This window comes from Dermacentor variabilis, unplaced genomic scaffold (assembly GCF_050947875.1).
Source record: "Dermacentor variabilis isolate Ectoservices unplaced genomic scaffold, ASM5094787v1 scaffold_15, whole genome shotgun sequence".
Lineage (NCBI taxonomy): Eukaryota > Metazoa > Arthropoda > Arachnida > Ixodida > Ixodidae > Dermacentor > Dermacentor variabilis.
In genome coordinates this window covers 1,223,012-1,242,918 of record NW_027460313.1, presented here as the reverse complement: position 1 = coordinate 1,242,918, position 19,907 = coordinate 1,223,012, and the positions used below count along the sequence as shown (strand labels likewise).

The 19,907-nt window shown below is 45.3% G+C and overlaps 1 protein-coding gene across 1 annotated transcript in view; it reads right to left on the bottom strand.

Annotated features, from left to right (window-relative positions):
* Positions 1–19,907, bottom strand: part of wds (WD repeat-containing protein wds) — a 129,818-nt gene that overhangs the window by 29,425 nt on the left and 80,486 nt on the right. Inside the window, exons 9-10 of the mRNA XM_075678071.1 lie at positions 16,371–16,417; positions 15,655–15,730 (exon numbers count right to left, since the gene is read on the bottom strand). Coding sequence (XP_075534186.1) covers positions 15,655–15,730; positions 16,371–16,417 — 123 coding nt within the window. The remainder of the gene's footprint in view (positions 1–15,654; positions 15,731–16,370; positions 16,418–19,907) is intronic.

Here is a 19,907-nt window from a genome sequence, read left to right as displayed (position 1 = left end):
TATTAGAGAAAACTGCTTGGCATAAGCTCTCACTTATAGACTGTGTAGTTCTCTCGTGAAAACACGGATGCCATTACTGACACCGCTGGTAACTAGGCGAGTTTATGCTGCGCTACCGTATGCACTGCCTCTTCTTTCCTGTTTGACGCAGAGGTAAACAGTGCTTCTCTGGAGTTAACAAATGTGTCAGCATAACAAGACGTACAAACCCGCCATCTATGCAGCGAATGCGACCAGCAGCCTTCGGGAACGGTGATGAAAGTACAGGATGTTGGCACAGTGCTGTGCTGCCACTTGAGATTTTTTGTGTATGTAGAGTAGTTGATATCAAATCGCTATAGGGCCACAACTGAACTATAAGAGCAGTTTCTTTCACCCTAACTGCTTGTATTTTAAGTTCAGGTCCCTCGTTAGCAGGTGCACGAACTTGACGGAGCCAGGCCCAACCCAACCATTGCTAATCAACATCAACATTGGCACAAACTCATGTGCATGGCTTAAGGACTGAAGCTTGTGTATTTCAACTTCAAAGGCATGTTCGACGCATTCCGAGCACGAATAATTATATATACAAGTGAATGCGCTGTGGCTGTCGCGTTGTCGTATTGGTAGCCGATCGCGTGGGGTTCGGTTGAGCGATCATGGTCAGCACGCCGATTTGGTCGGTGCAGTCGACAAGAAAGTCCATCGCGCTAAGAGAAGTCACACCCGTTGGTTGTGTTGTTGTCAGCCTATTACGATAAAATGGTCTCGTCAACACACTGCTGAATAGGGGGCCAATCGTTGGCATCAGCAACTTGTCAGTCTCGTATCAACTCAGTGTTACCACACCTTAAACAAGTACGTGAAGTCAGGCACGCGCTGCCACCAAAAGCAAGAGAGGGCCGACGCTGCAAGAGGACTGCATCAGCAACGTAATGTTTTTGAAGTGTCGCCCAAGTGTGATGCAGGGGTTTACTGATAAATTTGATAGCTGTCAATGCAATGTGGCAACTACGTGGTTCGCGTTGCAGTCCGGACAAAGCCCTGGCCACTTTGTTTTAAAGTAGAGTTGCAGTCTTACACTATGCATGTCTTTGGTACTGCACCGACGTAGAGCTATAGACCAGTAGAGTACCAGCGCAGTACATGGCATAAGTGTTTGCTGCAGTGCACGTCCGTGCATTTTTTTTGTGTGTGTGTGCGTGTGTGTGTGTGCGCGCGCGCGCCCCCTGATATCTGGCAGTGCGGCACGAGATCACATGCACAGTCAGGGCTGACGGCCATGCATGGCAAGCGTAGCTTGGTCCATGCATGATCAGCCGACAACTACCGTGAATACATATAGCAAGTTCACGTATGGCATAAGCTCCTGTGTGGGCATAAAGCCAGTAAAGCTCCAAACTAATTTTGCACAGCACAGCCTAAACTGACAGTGTCGCAGAGTCGAGGCCGTGTGCGCAGCATCTGCACTTTACGCAACCCAAAACGCCATCAGGCTGTGTGATAGGTGAACGTGAAGTGAACCCACAGCCTCAGCCATCATGAAATTTCAATAAATTTTATTTTAATAAAGCACAATGTTGAGCAAAAGTAACAAAACTTCTTGCTGTGTTGGTGCTATACAAAGACAATAAAATCAATCTTACTGTCAATCTTTGTGGCTGCGTCTGAAAATTTGGCCGATTCCTTTAACTCTGTTCATAATTGGCCGCCAGAGTTATATTGCATAGCAGTCCAGGCGCAGTTCGACGCTTCACTGAATAGCCAAAATACTGCTTAATGTAGGGCCTGCCTCCAGTAAAGAAAATCCAAAAAAGAAAGAGCAGGTCTTACATAAGTAAATATGCCACACACCTAGTGAAGCAGCCAAGTACTAAAGTGCTACCATAGTCCTTATAATACTTCTTTACAGGTCACGAAACTTCAGGCCAAGTTTCCTATAGCAACAGGAGCTGCCACTAGGGGAGCTACTGCAGATGATTGCCATGTTGTCAGCTTGCTTTGGTCGTTTGGAATAGTTAAGATGGGTTTAGGCTCGATCGCACTAGACTGACTAGACACAGATTTTGGTCTGCTGACTTCCTGCTACAGCTGTGTTCTGCGGACGGCTATGTCTGCAAAAGTGGAGTCATCAGCCAAACTGCAATGACACAATGGGCCCCTGTGCCGACATTTGCCACTAATTTTACACATGCTGCTTACATTTTGTTTTTTCGCTTGTTCTCAACCAGATACAGCAGAACCCGTAGATATGTTCTTAAAGGGACCGTAGAGAAAAAAACGTACCAGCCAGGAAAATGTAACCGTGAGGACTGCCATAGCAAAACTGCCACAACAAAACTGCCACAGCAAATGCCACAGCAAAAAGTCGGAAACAGAGTGGCTGCCGGTGCAGTTATTAGATGTCCTGGTGCTTTAATGTGACCAGGAGGGCAGATGCCAAAGCTAACGAGAACTGGCAATTGTGAAATCCAAATAAGATCTTGCAGGCCCTAAAGTACATGTAGCCCTGTACTTGGCAGAATTGGCCCAGTGTGCGTGCTTCCCGGTAGGTTTTAATCGATGTGCACTTTTTCAGATGCTTTACCAACTGCTGAATACATGCTTTCTCCCAATGTTTGTGCAGTGCCTGGCTTTGCAACTTTGTTCATTTATTGCAAAATTCAGTCACTTGTTGCAATGAATTGGTCGCTTGTTGCAGCATACGAGAGCCAATTTCTCCCTGCACAGTTATATTTACGTGGCGGAAACTTAGGGTGCAGGAACATTACAGAATGGCGCTGTACCAAATGGGAACATAATACACAGGAGTCAACGGGATTTAGGTAGGGACCACAAAAGCACGAAGTAGCAACCGGGAAAATGCAACAGTGAGGAAAGTATCAACGGGGTTCCACTGTATTTCACATATTTGCGCCAAAGTACAGCTAGAGCATGCACAACTTCCCATGTTTAAATAACCATTCACCCGGGCAGTACATTTGTTCACACCAGCACGTACAGCCACAGCTGGTTGTTTGCTTCAAGCACCATGTAAATTGGGCAGCACCGACACAAAATGAAGAAATATTGCAAAGCACGCTGATTTGTGATTGTTAGCGTTGTTGCATCGCACTAGATGAGGTGAGCTGCATGATATAAGCGACCCGCAACTCTAAGGGCCACCAGTTGAGACAGGGGCTGTTATTGATACCTGCTTTACGCTTTCTTTTTATGGAAACCTTCACCACGCATGAAGTGTGCCCGATGAAGTATTGTTGAAGGGAACTCTGCACGTATAAGCACTCAATCAGAAAACGTATTGGGGGCGAGGACTTACGGAGTCGCCACCTGCCGGAAGCGCCTCCCTTGCATAGTACAAGGGATAACGCGGCACGCTCCTCATAGGTTTGGCTTACAGCGCCCAATAAAAACACCACGCAGCAGCCCTCCTAGAAATTTCTTTAAGAACTCTCAAAATGAGGGAAGTTCTTATTGTCAAAGTAATAATCTTGGGCAAACTGAAAGCACAAAATTGCTTACAGACGCTATCGCTTTACCAATTATGTATGGTGAGCACCACTGCGCGCAGTCACCGCAATGGAGTCTCCCGAACCGGCTTCTTGCGTGAAAGGTAGGCAAATGCTGAGAGCGAACTATGTGAAATATGTTTTTATAGTGGGCTGTCTGTATAACCGAATGGAGCATAACAGAATGAAGCCTCAATGTAGCGACCGCACGGGTCTGCAACGACTGACTGTGTGTCTGCATGCATGTCCACGCACATTGTTTTGCTTTTGCTGCGAGTGCGTTTTCGCACCGCGCTGTGAGCTCTAGGCCACATAATACGAGCGTTTGACAGTAGACAAGCAACCATTGTTGCGTGGACGATATCAGAGCTGTTCAAAAATAATTTCTTGATGTGCCGTCATGACGATTCAATCTTTTTTTCTTTTCTTCGAAATTCTTATATGTTTCAGTATGACTATTTCTCATGTTGCACCACACTGTATGTTTATCGATCTTCTCAGCGTGCGATTTCCCGCTGCTTCTTTTTCGTAATCCAGTACATTAATTCATAACACAAACATGACCACGTGCCATGCCTTTTTTTATGTGCTTCTGACCAGTCCCTTTCCATTCTAGTGAACTTGCCAGTGTCTAGCATCAAGAAGTTCATAGACAAAATAAAGTGTCATGTCATTAGCCGTGCAGCTGGGTGCAGGCGAGCATCTCAGTGCAGATTTTCTGCTACTCACCGAACATCGCAGTCCCAACGCCTTATCAGAAATCTTCCTCGCGTGTGTACTTGCTGCATACCCGAGTTGTAGCCGATGGCTGTTTGCCGGTTCTAAGTTTCGCGAGCCAAGCTTCAAGCAGCTTCTTGTCCTGCAGCTACGTGTGAATAAGGCTGACACCATGCTCCGCTGCCTACGTCCGGCACTGCGGCACCGAGCATTAGCCTGCCATGCTGCATGCCTCCAAAAGCAGCCACTACTTATTACAGTAAAAGCTTGTTAATTCGAACCGTAAGGGGAAGCCGCTTCGGTTTGAATTAACGAAAGTTCGAAATAACGAAAGTGAAGGAAACAACAGTACACTGCGATTTGGAAGCAGTAGGGCATGTCAGAAATTTCGCGTGTCAGAAAGTGATGGCGTGTGCTGCGGTCACACGCCATCTTCAAGTCGCAGCTCCGGGTCCGACTGTGCCACACCACCGATGTCCACTGAAATGAACGATAGCCAAGGCTTAACACTATCATAAAGAATCGCGACAGCCGGTACCCCCTAAGCTGAAATCAGACGTGCACAACCGATGAAGACTGCCGAGACAAAGATGCTGAACATGTGAAAGTGGCGAAGGCCCCGATTTGTCGGTTCTTGATTGCAAGCGCAGCTGCGACGCACTTGATTTGCTGTGTTTTGGTGCTTGCCGCACCATCTGCCGTGCAACATGAGCAGCTACACAAGATTTGCAAAGCCTCCGAGATTCGTGACGGGCAAGAAGTCTCGGAGGTCACGTAGAACGGAGAGGAGGCAGCCGCAGCTGCCTTTCTGGCCGATCCCGCGTCGGTTAGATTTTTCCCAATTTCGCCTTCTCTCGCCGTTCTCTCCATTCCGGAGGCGATGCAGGCTTGTGTGTAGGCAGTAGGAGGGTTCCTCTGGCCATGTGCCAGGTGCCAAGCCGCCGGCACGGTGGCGCGTATTTCGAATTATCCGTGGCGGAACCTTCTTGCATTCGAATTAACAGGCTTTTTTATACATAGACTTCTGTGGAGCTTGGCCGGACCAAATCGTACAGTTCGAATTATCCATAAATTCGAATTATTGAAGTTCGAATTAACGAGCTTTCACTGTATAGTGCTTTCAAATGCTGTCAAGCAGACACCCAAGGCGGGAAAACCTCGCCACTTAATTATAAGCGCAGCGCAGGTGGGACTTAGAACTTTTGTTTTCAGTTCGCTTCGGTGCTTCCGACGCAGCCGACGCGGCCACTGTGTCCACGTGATCCCTCATGCCATGTCACGCCGATGGTGGCGCCAGCTTTTCCAGGGGTGGAGCTCGCCCCCAACAGCTTTCTTTGAAAGCGTCAATGCCTACTGTATACCCACATAACTGAGCGAGGCACACTACAGTATTGTGGGGGCTGTCACTTGTTGCCTGTTTGGCATAAGAGGCAAACAAAAGTGTCTGCATAAGAATATGACAACCTCCATAGGATCACAAACTCCTCTATAGCTCATGAACAATACATACAGAGCTACCACTATAAGTAGTCTCACTAACAGGAGTCAAATTCGACCGTCGTTAATTCGGACTCGTCTGCTGGTCCCAGCAGGTTTATGCATTATTTAATGCAATCAAACTATCGTTAATTTGGGCATATTTGGCTGTACATCTGTTAATTCAGACAAATCTCTGAGCTCAGCGAGCACCACAAGAGAGCAATAATAGCACTGGTGTCCAACCAAAGCGATGCAGAGTCTGCATCACCATAGTCATCAGCAGAAAAAGTACATTAATGGCAACAATGCTGGAACACTTTGTGCCTATTTATGCTTTATAGACCACACGGAGCAGTTTGCTCTGAAGGCATGAGATGCCATTTTCGGCAGTGTGCAACATGTTGCTTCAGTGAAAACGCATAAATACAAAACCATTCCTGCCGTTTCTGTGCGATAAGCTGTCGGAGAAAGAACTGGGTGTTCGCTAATGCACTGTGTTCCATTCATGCAGCAAAATGTGGAGCGGTAGAGGGACGATGTGTGCTGTTGTTGGCTGTACAAATAGCAAGTGGCATATTAAATGAAATGAAATGACTCTCTGTGGTCAAGTTCACGGACTGCTACTAAATAAGGACTGCCCGTGTTGCCAGCTCTTTGTGATGCATGGCTTTCCCTGCGAATAAAGGAATTCACAACCTGCTAGCATTCTATCACTAACCTCCACATAAATTACTTAAATCCTGGAATGGTGCCAAGAGTGAGTAGTGCTCGTTATACCAGTGTCACACATACACTTCGGATCACGATCAGGACCGATCCAGATTGAAATTTTCTACTGCAATTGGCTCTCTCACGCATTTTGTGCAAAGGAGCCAATCATGACAGAGAAATTCGATCTGGATCGGCCTTGATCGCAATCACAAGTGTGCTGTGTGACACCCGTATTCTACAGTGAGAAAATGAGTAGTGCTACTTCATCGCACAGTAAACGTCTCGCACCTTCTCTACACGCATCTCCCCTAACCCACATGCAAATTTACTACCATTCCATCACCAACATATCAAGAATAAGCGAATGCAAGCACAATTGATATTTGGCCATCATTGGCCCTTGCATCTCCGGCCGCAGTTTCATACGCAGCAGTTGCGCAAAAAGTACTTTCGTTTTGAATCGGTGCATGCATCGGCCACGAGCCTTCCGAACCGCAAGGTCACCGTTTATGATCGCTTCGATAGCGGCCGCAGTTGCGTCTGCATCAGTTGCAGCAAAGAGTACTTTCGTTTTGAATTGGTGCGTGCGCTGGCCACGAGCCTTCAGAACCGCAAGGTCGTCGTCCGTGATCGCTTCGATAGCAGCCACAGTTTTGTCCACAGCAGTTTCGGCAAAGAGTAGTACTTTCGTTTGATGGCGAGGTTCTGATTGATGTTGCAGAAGTCGCGGGGCGCTTTCTTTCGCCACAACGATAGATAGGATTGTTTACAAGTACTGCTACAGGAGGGTACATGTGACCGGCAAGTGCAGGCCTCAGGAGAACACGTGAGATTATAAAAAGCAGGCGGCGCAGGATCTCTAGGGCTCATATTCTGAAACGATCCACATCGGCGATACTATCGCCTTGGCCATGCCTCCGTCAACAGTGCACACTGATTGGCTGTTTTAGCAAAACTGGAAAATAAATAGCGCCATTTAGTAGTTATGACCGACGTCAATTTGACGTCATGGTGTTGTTGGGCGTTCTCGACGTATATTGAGTAAACGACCGCATCTTTTCACAGTCAGCTGGTGGTGTAGTTTCATGGCAGTTTGCACATAGTTTTGCACAGCGATATTGACTGTTGATCGGCTATTGCATTGTGTAAGTGCAAGTTTTCGATGACAGTGTCTTGGAACAGCTGGCAGCAGCACCATAACAATGCGTTGCTCCCGTGGTCGGTGGTGACTGGTCAGTGGTGAACTGTAGCAGAGACAAGTCAGACAACGCCACTCTGGCAGTGCACGATGGCTGACACACAGACGCAGAAATAGTGTGTCGGTTTATAATATCATGAAAGTGTTGCAGAACCGCACGAGTTGTCACACAATTTATTTATTAAAAGATTTCCCACTTCCTTTTTCAATTTGTTTACCTAAAGTGGCCGTAGCTAACCATAGTCAGTGTGCAGAACCCGCAGTGCAGCCAGTACACTTGAAAACACGCTCAAGCCACTCTGCACTAGCACAGTGCGCTGTGAAGCATTTGAGAATGCGTGTTGGTAGTGCATGCTGTCAATTTATGCGCCCAAAAGGCATTACATAAGACATGCAAGAATGAGGGAACAAGACTTGACACACACGCGATAATAGAGGCACGCATACTAAGCCCTCGATGGCCACAACAAGCAGTGCTCATGAACATCTTTGAAGTGCCCGATTAAAAGTACATATGCCAATGCTTTGAATCACGCAAGTGCAGTAAAATAGTGAGTGAGAACATGTGTACAGTCGAAACCCACGATGACGAAATCCTGCAACTATGAAGTTCTCGTGACAACGAAATGTTTCCGTATGCCCATATGGTGAATGCCCATAGAAGTCAATGCATTACTTACCTCTCGACAGCGAAATGTTGCTGTACTACAATCCAGCATCAACGAAATTTGCCGGCACATAACCCCGCATGTTACCTACTCGTGCAAGGCTAGCAGGCTCTAAAATGTGCTCAAATGCGATTTATTTGCACTAAAATTGCATAAAATACCACTATATTAAACTTGCGTGGGCGCCGCCATTTTTGTTTACAAGAACACAAAAGCGCCAGAAGCGATCACACCAGAAACACATTGTGGCCACCATCTTGTTTGTTGATCGACATTTTGAAGCGGCAGCATGTTGCTACAGACACGTGACAACGGTTTTTGCTCACCAAGTGCAGTGCGTAATGTGCACCTCAGCAAGGAAAATTCAGCAAAAACGAGGAAATCCACATCCCACCGACATGGAAGTGTCTATGGCACTTGAGATGGCGGTCGCAGCATGGAGTGCCATGCATTGGGCTGTGACTGAGCCATAGTCCGGGAATACGCATCCCTTGCTTCAAGAACACTGGTTTTGGTGCCACCCGACAGGCACTGTGTGCAGATTCGACATCCGACGTATATTTGCACGAAGGGGCTGTAATCTCGATTAATTGCCCTCGGGTATACGAGATAAGATTACTTTCACGCTTGGCACTCGACGCATAGGCGTCTACAGGCGACAGCGTGCACTGGAGAAATGCATGCATGCAGCGTAACTCCGGTACCAAATTATGCAAAATTTTGCAAAAGTGATGATATACCTTTCAAAGCAATAGACCGAGAATACTGCTCAATGGCAGTGCTGCCACTGCTGATCGATGCCTGCGACGCACTTTGTACTGCCGGCAATACAGTTCTATGTCCTCAAGCAAAGCTTGCCAAAGTAGGCCAACAGAATTTTGACAGTAAAGTTTCGTTCCGAGATGTATCTGAATCTGTGCTGTCTCATTTTGCAACAACGAAATTCTTGCGAAAGTGATTTTTTTTCGCATTCCCCCCCGATTTTGTTATTGTGAGGTTCAACTGTACTAGTACTGCAGGTAGGCCACTGTTTGCAATGCACCAAGTGTGGCAATAAACAAAGTGGGGTCACCCTGTGAGGTGTCTGTCTACTTACGGGAACAGACAGCTGCAAATAAAATTTAATTCTCATCAACCGCACTTCAGTTGCCAACAATCACTGAAAAATAAGAGCCACCACAAAAAGAACCAAGCTGCTTCTGCATCTTGTTTCAGGCTTTCTTTCCAAAGATAACATATCACTGTGGTTAAAAAACCAATCTGTTCCTAGACATACCACTCGCTTCACCATGTAAAGAAACAGCTTTTGCTAAGAAACGTGGCGCATCATTCCCTTCAGCCTCCATAAATCCCCATAATGTGATGGCAATTTTCAGACCCATTTTCTTGGAGTTGATTCAGTAGGCGAATGTTACATGATTGCCTCTCAACCCACATGATGAAGCGACACAAGAATGTGCTTGTAGACAAGAGAGTAGACTGGCTTTGACCACATTGCTCATATAAGCAGGATGTCTACCAAGTTGATATTTTCATTTTCCCCGAGTTTTCCAGGTTTTCCCTGAGTGCCTTTGCGAAATTTCCTGACTGACACAGAACTTTGTTTTATGTCAAGGCGGGCTGACAGCATGTCGCCCGATGCTGTCACTCTCTAGTAAGCATGTTAAAAGATAAAAAACTACTTAATTCAGTTTGAATAGTAAGTAGTAAGTAAGTAGTAAGTAAGTGTTTATTTTATTCAAAACAGAAAACCGAAGGGAGGGGTTAGTAAAATGCACAGCGAATAAAATATCTTCGAAAAAAAACACTGCTAAGCCCATTGCAAATTGAGTCTAACATTTTCAAATCCTATAAAAAGAGATGCATACAGAAGCAAACATTTTCGAAAATGGGCTATTTCTATCAACTGATAGCAAGCTCATTGGTATTATGCCCAAACTTTGTCACAAGTGAGATTCTCTCAGCAGCTCGAAAGTAAACCTCAACTGTCCTGACATACTCTCAGCCTGCGCACAATCCCTCAGCGTTGAGTTTCACTGCGTTAAAGAGTTTATTTCGGTTTGAATGAGGGTCACCTGCATCATGGCGTCAGCCCACACTCTTGAGCTTGAGGAGCTTGAGCTTTTTCAGCTCAAGCTCCTTCAAAGAAGAGGTGGCACAGTTCCTTTCCCGATCATTCCTCAATGCGACAGTCCTATCTGTTCTCGTCCTCGTCCCGGAATGCATTTGCCCCACAGACCATTCAAAGCATCCCTTTGGTCAGTTGTACAGTCACCGTCTGATTTTTTGGACTCCCTAGGGGCCGCGAAAACGTCCGAAAAATCGGGCAGTCCGAAGAAATCAGTGCACGTCTTTTAGTGCCCTTAAGGGCTCAAATCATCACAGGCACATCCAAAAAAGCTCTGAAGGCCTGCCAGTACACTTATTATGCATATCGGTGCTCGTACTGTGACAGGAGACGGCGAGTGCACGCATGTATACTTAGAGAATACACACTGTGTCCCGTGACAATTGCCCCATCCCATGCTTGTTTAGCTTCACCACAATACTTTACGTATGCTTCACCGCGTAACATTGCTGTGCTGAAGCGAAGCTGCCTTTCGCGAACCGGCATTATGAAACACGCAGTGCTTTCTAAGCTGTGATGCTAATCGCGACGCTTACAGAACCAGAGTCGGTGACACTACTGACAGCAGTGAATTCTTTCTATGCAAATCATGGCACCGAACCGTGAGAACTTTAATAGCGAACGTTGAAGCAGCTAGGCCTCGCGTTGCCGCGGTGGTGGCTACAGCTGCCAGTGGATTTGCGTGCGAGAGCGCAGGTTTCAGGCGGCAGGATAATCAAAACGGCAGTGTTGACTTTGATTAATGAGTTTTGGCCTTGCGGTCGCGGCAAAAAGTTAGGAAAATCGGACAGTGAAGTGTTCTTGCATCCAAAATTTCATACGTTCTTAAATATTCTAGAGTTTTAGAATAGGGGCTCCAAAGAAATAGCATCGAAGCCATTGCACATGCGCGAGATGCAAACTGCTTTTGAGTTTTGCGTCAGGCACGCTATTTCACTGATTTAGCGGGAGCCTCAAAAGCTGCCCCAAAAGATTTGCGCAAACAAACATCGCGGCACCCATCGAAGCGATGGCTCCAAGCTAGCACCAAAGTGGGCTTGATTCGTGGTAACGCGTGAAGTTCGTAAGCTAGGAGAAGCGACTGCGGTTATTGCTTTCTCTCAACTAGCGTGTGTTATGGAGATTGATTCATTAGACGCCGCTGATTCCCAATTCAAGTGTGGATATTATGGCTCGTAGACCTACCATGGCTTAGCTTGGCTGGTGAAGGCACGCAAGTAAGGTTTGTTACTCAAAACTAAACGCGACTAATTGTTTCCTGCTAATAGAATAACCTCTAAATTGTAATTAAACAACAAAACACAGAAGTCAAGATTACTACTCTTATCATAAAATAGTATATTTTATTTATTTCTGATAGCTTTTTTTTGATGCCATAGTAGCGTTGTCAGTGCAAGACCCTATCCGCAAACGCAAAGCCCTACTACAGTGAACTATAAGGCTTTCTAGTGGCACGAGCGGCTTCCTGGGAGCGGGCTTTTCAGCGTGGAATGATGCGGCGGCGCTGGCGTCGACCACTCATGACAAATGCCGCCGGCAACCCTGCAGCCTGCAGCGGCACCGCATTATACTGAATGGGGTTTCTTACGAAAAACTCGCTAGCCGGTACTTCGGAAGGAAACAAAAGAAAAACACCCATATATGGGCATAGAACGAAGAAATGTTATCGCGTCCAGTGTATCAGTACGAAGCTAGGAACAAAAAGGGTGTGCGTTGGTTTAGCAAGTTCACTGTACTTAAGCTATAGTTGTTCAGCCGTTTGTAAGGAAAGCACATCCGCACGGATACGCTCGTTAATGGGAGGTACCTGAAGTATATTTAAAACAGCTTGGCTGATTACTTCAGTGCTATATGCAAATGGAGCTGTTACAGTAACCGGCACCACTATCTGCTTCCGAGCACACTCGGAGGCGCGTCACATATGAATGGGTGCATCCATCACACATTCTATCATATTTCCTTAGACCCATTCTTTTTCTCGTGTTTTCTGTTCTCTGTGCAAAATGACTGAATACGTGCACACCATACCATCCCTTTATTTCAGCAGTTCCACGCACGCAACAAGCCAGGCTGGCGTGTGAAACACTGTTCCATCTAAAAAATCTTAGCATCGCTTTAAATTTACATGTCCACGTATTAAAAACTACAGTTCACTTCCATGTATACTGAGTAGGCAGCGATTACATGATCATTCTTTCTATGCCAGCTTTTACCCGCTGCTACGTTGCTGTCACGGCTGCCCAGATATGACAACTTGTTGAAGAACCTACAAGATAGACTTGTTTTGAATACATAATTACTTTTGCCAATACACTACGCGAATGTATTGGGAGCTCACTCTATGTTGGGTTTACGTGTGGCATTGAGGAAATACAACACTTTACTGTACACATCTTGTTTCCCATTTCTCCCAGCTTGCGGTCATCAGATGTGGGTACAAAAAGCACATGTTATTCATTCACATTGTTCAAAAACAGTTTCTTATTTGCACATTAATTCAAAAATTAACGCAGTGCATTAGAATAGGCATGAGAATTACAGCACACATTTATGGCACTGCAGCCATTTACAATCGACTTAACTTCAGTTGCTGCCATACACATTGTTTCATATCGCGAGACCCTTGATGTAGAAATGCATTCGTGTGACGACATAAAAAACTGATCAACTTCGCAGTTAATACCTTGCAATGTTCACCACAACCAACACCACCAATGCAGCTCCTGTTGATGACTGCCAATAGATCCATAATGCTGTCTCGATGGAGCTAACTCTTGCTAAAGCAGCCAGTGAAAATGTCTTGAAGTTCACTGATAAACACAGAAAGCTCCAGTGAAGGGTAGAGAAGACCAGCGAAGTCGCAAGATTTCGTGAAAATGGCAGCATTTAAGCACTTTCCATCTGAAGCAGGCAGCAGAAGCTGGTTCATACATGCACTACACTTTGTTTTCAGTACACACTTCCTTGCGACAAGCCTGCCACATAATAAGTCTTGAGCCACTACAGTGAATAATGTACGGGTGGTCCAGTACAGTCAAAGAGCTCCTATCAAGCGAACCTTCGGCGCCTTCATCTCCCTCATCAAGCAACAAGTCAACTGCTGTTGCTTGTACGAACTAGAGGTCTGGTCTTCAACTGGCAAAAGCAGGCTTACAGATTACAGTACTCTTGAATGCTTGATCCAATGACGCTCTTGGCAAGATTGTAATAGCTAAGGCAATTAAAGGCTTAAAATTAACACCGCTTTGCAGAGCCAAAGTTTTTCGTGGCAAAAAAGCGTGCAGGTTGGGCAAAATCGTAGGAACTGCATTAGAGGCAAGCATTGCATTCCCCTTGGCATTTGAACTTCAACACCATTAATGGTATGCACATAGTCTCCCACAATAAAATGCGGTTCAAGGTGCAACTCGCGCACAGCGCAACTGGCGTCAAGCGACTCGTCAAGCCGATGGAGGTTACGTTCCCAAAGAAGTCATCGTTCTTCACCTTTGGGGGCTTTAAAAAGAGATAACTTACAACTTTGTTACATACGTGCATATCCAGTTGTGCAACCTGGTGCGTAACAATGGTTTAGACGCTGCTTTTTCCACCGTTCCACGAGAACAAACAAGCACACGACATGAAAAAAGTCACGCCGCCCATGCCGCAGAGTAAACTAGATGGGAAGAGTGAGCGATGACAGTGCCGCCACTACTTTCGCCACAAGCGGGGACAAGGGCAAACAAGGGGAGCGCGCTTCGGTCGCACCACTAGAAAGCTTTCTAGTTCACTGTAGCCCTATTCTAAATCTCTTCACACCTGCGTGCCCCATGCAAGCACCTGCAAAGCTCTTTGGGGCCCCAAACTATTGTAGCCCCTATTCTAAAGCTCTCCATTGACTATATGGGATACATGGTGGCACTGCGAAGCCGTCCACATTATCGGGCGTCCGGAAAATCAGTCATTGACTGTACACTGGCAACTACTCCTGCAGACGACACAGCGTCAAAGACAATTAGTTACAATTTCTCCCTTTTACTCGAGCCAGCATTAGGGTGACTTTTGTTCCCTTTCAATAAAATGTCAGCTAATTTTCCCTGACAGAAGCACAAATTCCCTGAGTTTTCCCTGAATATTCCCAGACTATTCAAATTCCCTTAGAATTCCCGGTTGGTAGACACCCTGTTGAATTCTCTGCTACTTGCAGTTTGTGAGAATTTCGTGAGCCAGCAAAACCAGCACACAGAATTACTGAAATGCGATAGCGTGGGCAGCACAGAGTCGAGCGAAAATGAAACCTTTCGTGGTCAAGGGTAATTGAAACCGTGTCGTGGTCAAGGGTATTTGCATTGCGTTCTTTTTTTCTAAAAATGAAATAGATCTGGACAAGAACCATTTAATTCCATCTTACAATACAATGATGTTTTTTTGCAACAAGTGGTTGAGTACTAATGACAGAATTTAACTAAGGAGCGCTTTCATCATCGGACAAGTGCTTGAGTGTTTCAGGGGAGTCTCTAATCATGTCCTGCATTTACCTCAATTTCGATATTATTAACGTGATGACATTGCTGCCTTAGAGATTCTCGAGCACTCATCTATCACTTTAGTTTGACTTAATATTTGCCTTTAGTGTCCCTTCAATAAACTCTCACGACGCACAATTCTTGGTTGTTTTTACTGCAGCTGCAGTACAGAGGTGATGAAGAAAAGTTTCCTGGGACATGACCTGCTTGGCGACATGAGAATCTTGAGTAAAAAAGTGCACTGCATGGATCATGAGTACGATTTGGCAAAACACCTTCATTTCAACCCCAAATTTACTCTGTGTTATTTTCACAATGGTAACAGAAGCATGTTTGAACAAGTTGAAATAGAACCTGATCACAGTATGGCTCATTAATTGACCAGCGCATTGTGAAGGTCACAGTACTGACACAGCAGAACAAGCTAGGTGAGCTGCCACACGGGAGCTTGTCAGAAAATTTTTTTTACTGTCTCGGAACCTTTTTTGAATATTTAATACAAGCAAAACTTTTTTTTTCAAATATTTCTTTAGGGAAATTGTTTTGCATTGGTGAAGCCCAACAAATAGTGTGACAACTTTTGATAAGGCTTCGTTTTGTAGCAAAGCAAGCTTATTAAATCTTTGGTATTTGATCATTTCTCAGACCAAATTAGTTTTAGTTCAGTGCTCATTTATGCCAGTGTCAAAAAATTATTTTGTCCTCTATAGGGTACACTACTTGCTATAGACTGAAGTAGGGATGGCCCAGCACTCACTTGTCCAGGGTGGCTGCCAGGATGTACTTTCCGTTTGGCGAGAACTTTACAAAGGACACAGGTGGGTTGTCATCATCTGTGGGGTTTGTACAATTAAACCTTGTCATTAACACCACACTAAGTTCACTGCACTCGCAACATTTGAGCCAAAAAATGAAATCCATAGCCAGCTCATGCACAAGTGGGTGTAGCAGCCAAGGATAAGAATGTGGCTGGGAACCACAGCAGAAATAGAGGCACTTAGCTTGACATTTCACTGTTGGACATCTTGTAAGGATTCCCACTGAATGGACATACTTCCCATAAGCTACATAAAGTAGCAGAGTTCATTATTGAAGGTAAATGCACATCCTGATTTACTATGCATCCACCTCACACAGCTCAAGATTAAGGTCATTTGCAATGAGCAATTTTATAAAGATGTGACAAAAATAACAGATATATGTTTGTGCCTGATAGAAAGTGTTGCCACAAATGAGTATGCAGTTGTTTTAAAGTGAGCACATGAAGCTTGGCTAAGCCCAATATTGGCTGCTGACACCATCAATCACCAGAAGCAGCCAGTCCCAAAGCCATGCTGACACCATTCACACACTATGCAGGAAGGTGCATCAACAATTCAGTGCCAGTAAGTGCATGACAGGGAATAAATTGGGGAAGGCCCTCCTATTCCTTCTATCTGTCAGCCACAGAGGGGATTTTTCCCTTTCACTCACCTATCAGTGTCTTCAAGCACTGGCCCGATGCTGTGTCCCAAATGCGGCTGCACAAAAGAAACACATCTATGCAACCTTAACGCATTCCAACATAAGTGCACTGGTCGAGCCTTGTCCATGAGAAAGCCCGTGGCACCAATTATTCTGTTCAGGCAACCAGCCAAAAACTACCGCGAATACCATGGCAAACACGGGACTGGTATTTTAAGTGAACAGAATTATGGGATTGAAAGCACTGGCACATGTGTGTCGTCCATGCTGACTGACAGTGCCACGTGCACGTAAAACCACAGGCCACCATTCTTCAGGACGACTGCAGCATCATCCACACCAAGGTGCTTTTATGTGCTGACTTCTGATTGTGCCAACATTTGCATACCTGCCAACCTGTGAGCATTCCCAGAAATCCAGAAGGCAGAGGACACACTTTATTAACAATTATTTAGATGAAGAGACTTATGAGGCACACAAACCACGGTGACTTTCTCAGAGACTTTCTCTTGCCTACTTGGCCCATATAAGGAACCTGTCCTAATAAACTTATTCCAAGCATGTGCCCCTTTGCCCTGCCACAAGAGGTGTCATCACTATCTCTTTTTTTGTATGCATTTCTTTACAATCTTCTTTTGCCCTATCTTTCAACAATTTAAAACATTTCAGAGAAACAAATTAACGTTCAGTAAAACTTGATGCAACATTCACAAAATCACAAAATGAACACAGATTCATAAACATTATAGAAAAAATTCAGGAGAGTTGGCAGGTATTACGTGCTTAAGAGCATCTCCGCTAGGCTACACAAGGGGTGCTGAGCTCGCAAAACAGATGGGAACTTCTATACTGTACATTTGCATGACATCTTCTGTATTATAACTTCACTTTAACAAACATTTACCTTTTAATTTGCTTGTCATGAAAGCACCAAGCATATGCATGCAACGCAAGTGTATTTTGTTAACTGTGAAACAAAATTCGTCAAACCTCGTCACAACAAAGTCAAATCCGACACAAGAGTATTCATATGAGCATACATGCCGATATTAGCAGGAAAAAAAAAATCACGATCAGGTCTATTGCCACCACCAACGGGCCAGTAAAGGTTGATCTTGATAGCCAGTTGGCGGCTTAGCATGCCAATACATGGCAAACAATAAATTAAAAGCTTTGCAACATTGCTAAAATGTAACCGTGTGATCGGTCTCATGGGAGTGGCATGCCGGCTTGCCTATTGAGGTCCGACCAAGCCACTGGCCAAATGTGCACATTTTCAAGTTGCTATGCTTTTATGAGCAGTTGCCAATTGTCAGTCTAGATCATGCGAATAGCTTGGCCTCCGATAAGGCCTATGACGGTGACCTTGCCACAATGACTAGTCACCAGTCGCTCTCTGTCACCTGTCAGCATCATAACCATACTGCCTAGGTGGCTAGGCCTAACACATTCTGCAACTAAATTTGTGGTATGGTACCAAGCCGTGTTTGCAGAATCATGTGCAGATCTCTGAAAAAAATCAAGAACACACTGAGCAGCATTCGGTTGTTCTTATAGTGCACTGGTTCTAGGGGCAGGGGTTGCACTGATTGATGAATATAATTTTTTGGCACAAAGGCCAGAGATGGCCAAAGGGCACCATCACACTTGGCGATGAATGACAATGTGTTGTTCTTCAATGAAGAAATGAGTTGCTAATGGTGGATGAGAGATGGCTGTATATCGGCCTAAAATTTGCACTGTAAATGGCATCAGACACTAATCTATTGTTACGATCGGCCTGCAGGAGTTCCAACCTGCACAATTTTCTGGCCCGCTGCAATGACTCGCCTTGTAAAGACACCAATGTGCCTCTTCAACAGCCCAACGGCACTGGCATGTCTAGCCACGTTTGGCGGTCTGAGTATTGTTGGTCGGTTTGCTGTCGCCTTCACGGTTTTCTTGGAGCAGGGGAACTCCTGGAAGGGGATGTTTTGCGGTGCTTACCCACAGGCCCCAGAAGTCATCACAGTCAATGGACAGACGTGGCGGCTACTGACTGCGGGGTCAGCTCTGGGATCAAGAGGCGCGCCTACTCGTGTCAAGACCCCTGTCTACGAGAACCCTCTCACCTCAGTGTGTTCAGTGAAACCAAAGTGCGGAAATGAGTGTGTGAACCCTCCCCGTCAAAGGCGGGTCGACTCAATGACTTTGGACGCTCCCATTGGTCGAAGGTTGAACAGCCGTTTTCCCTCACCTAAGGATCTAGGGAGGACAGTGCGTTTTTAAGCAGCCGTTTTGCAGCTGCTCAGTGTGCTTCGTTTTCAGTCATGCTAGACTGATGAACTGGAACATTCTCCACCCTTCATGTAGATATTATAAATAAATCCCATATTCCTCGTTCTCGATGAGAACAAGTCCCTCCCTTCATCAACGTCCTTAGCGTGAATGAGTCGGACGACGGCATGGGCCAGCTACCATCTATTTCATAACCGACCCCAACTCTTACACTATTAACATAATGCCCATGAACAGTAAGTGCTACGGCCATAAAAGTACATTATAAAGGATTAATTACTAAAACGTGTTAATGCTAGCAGCACTAGTGCCTCAGCAGAGCCCTTCAGCACAAGGGCTGCAAGGCATGTGCTCTGCAAGTGACTACATTGCAGCTAGAACTTACAATGAGAGGCTGTGCTACAAATGATTTCTGTTGCCAAATGATTTCTGTGGCCAAATGATTTCTGTGGCTAAATGATTTCTGTTTTCATTTCTGCTAAGAACTTCAATACTGTTTTAAAATTAAAAAGAATGCTGGGTGCAGAGGTATATTATGATGGTATTAGGAAGGGAAGCACTTCTTTTCTCTTGTTCTACTAATGGGCACTGAACGAGAACATGGACTGTAAGTGTACTGCCACACCTACAGCATGTCGGAGAATTAGTTCCAGTTAGGAGCGAGTACTGTAGGTGAGTGCCCAATTCTTAATCTACAAAGCAGCACTTCCTAGCATCTTGCTGTTTTCTCAAAGTTCATTTTCCTTGTCTTTGGTTTAATTATGAGTAGTCTGTTGGATACCAGAGTGTCCCACTGCCTCTGCCAATATTTCCGTAACTTATGCCATAAAAATGGCTGAAGGTCTGCTGTAGGTATGGGTATACTATGTTTGCATCACAGAAAGCCACACATGTAGCCTTTTTGTCAGCAGTTACGTTGCCCTCTAGGCCTATTTAGATTATGGGGTTTTATGTGCCAAAACCATGACCTGATTATGAGGCACGCTGTAGTTGGGGACTCTGGATTAATTTTGACCACCTGGGGTTCTTTAGCGTGCACCTAAATCTAAGTACACGGGTGTTTTTGCATTTGGCACCCCCTCTAGGCCTCTGTGGCCAGGCACCCAACAAAGAATGATTATTTTGTTGAACATGTAGGCCGAGCATACAAGGTTGTAGAGTTCATTTAAGATTGAGTTTTTATGCTTTCACAGCCTTTATGATACTAGTTTGCTTTATACATTTAACAGCTGAGAGGATCGCATATGTTTCCACTATGAAAATGTCCAT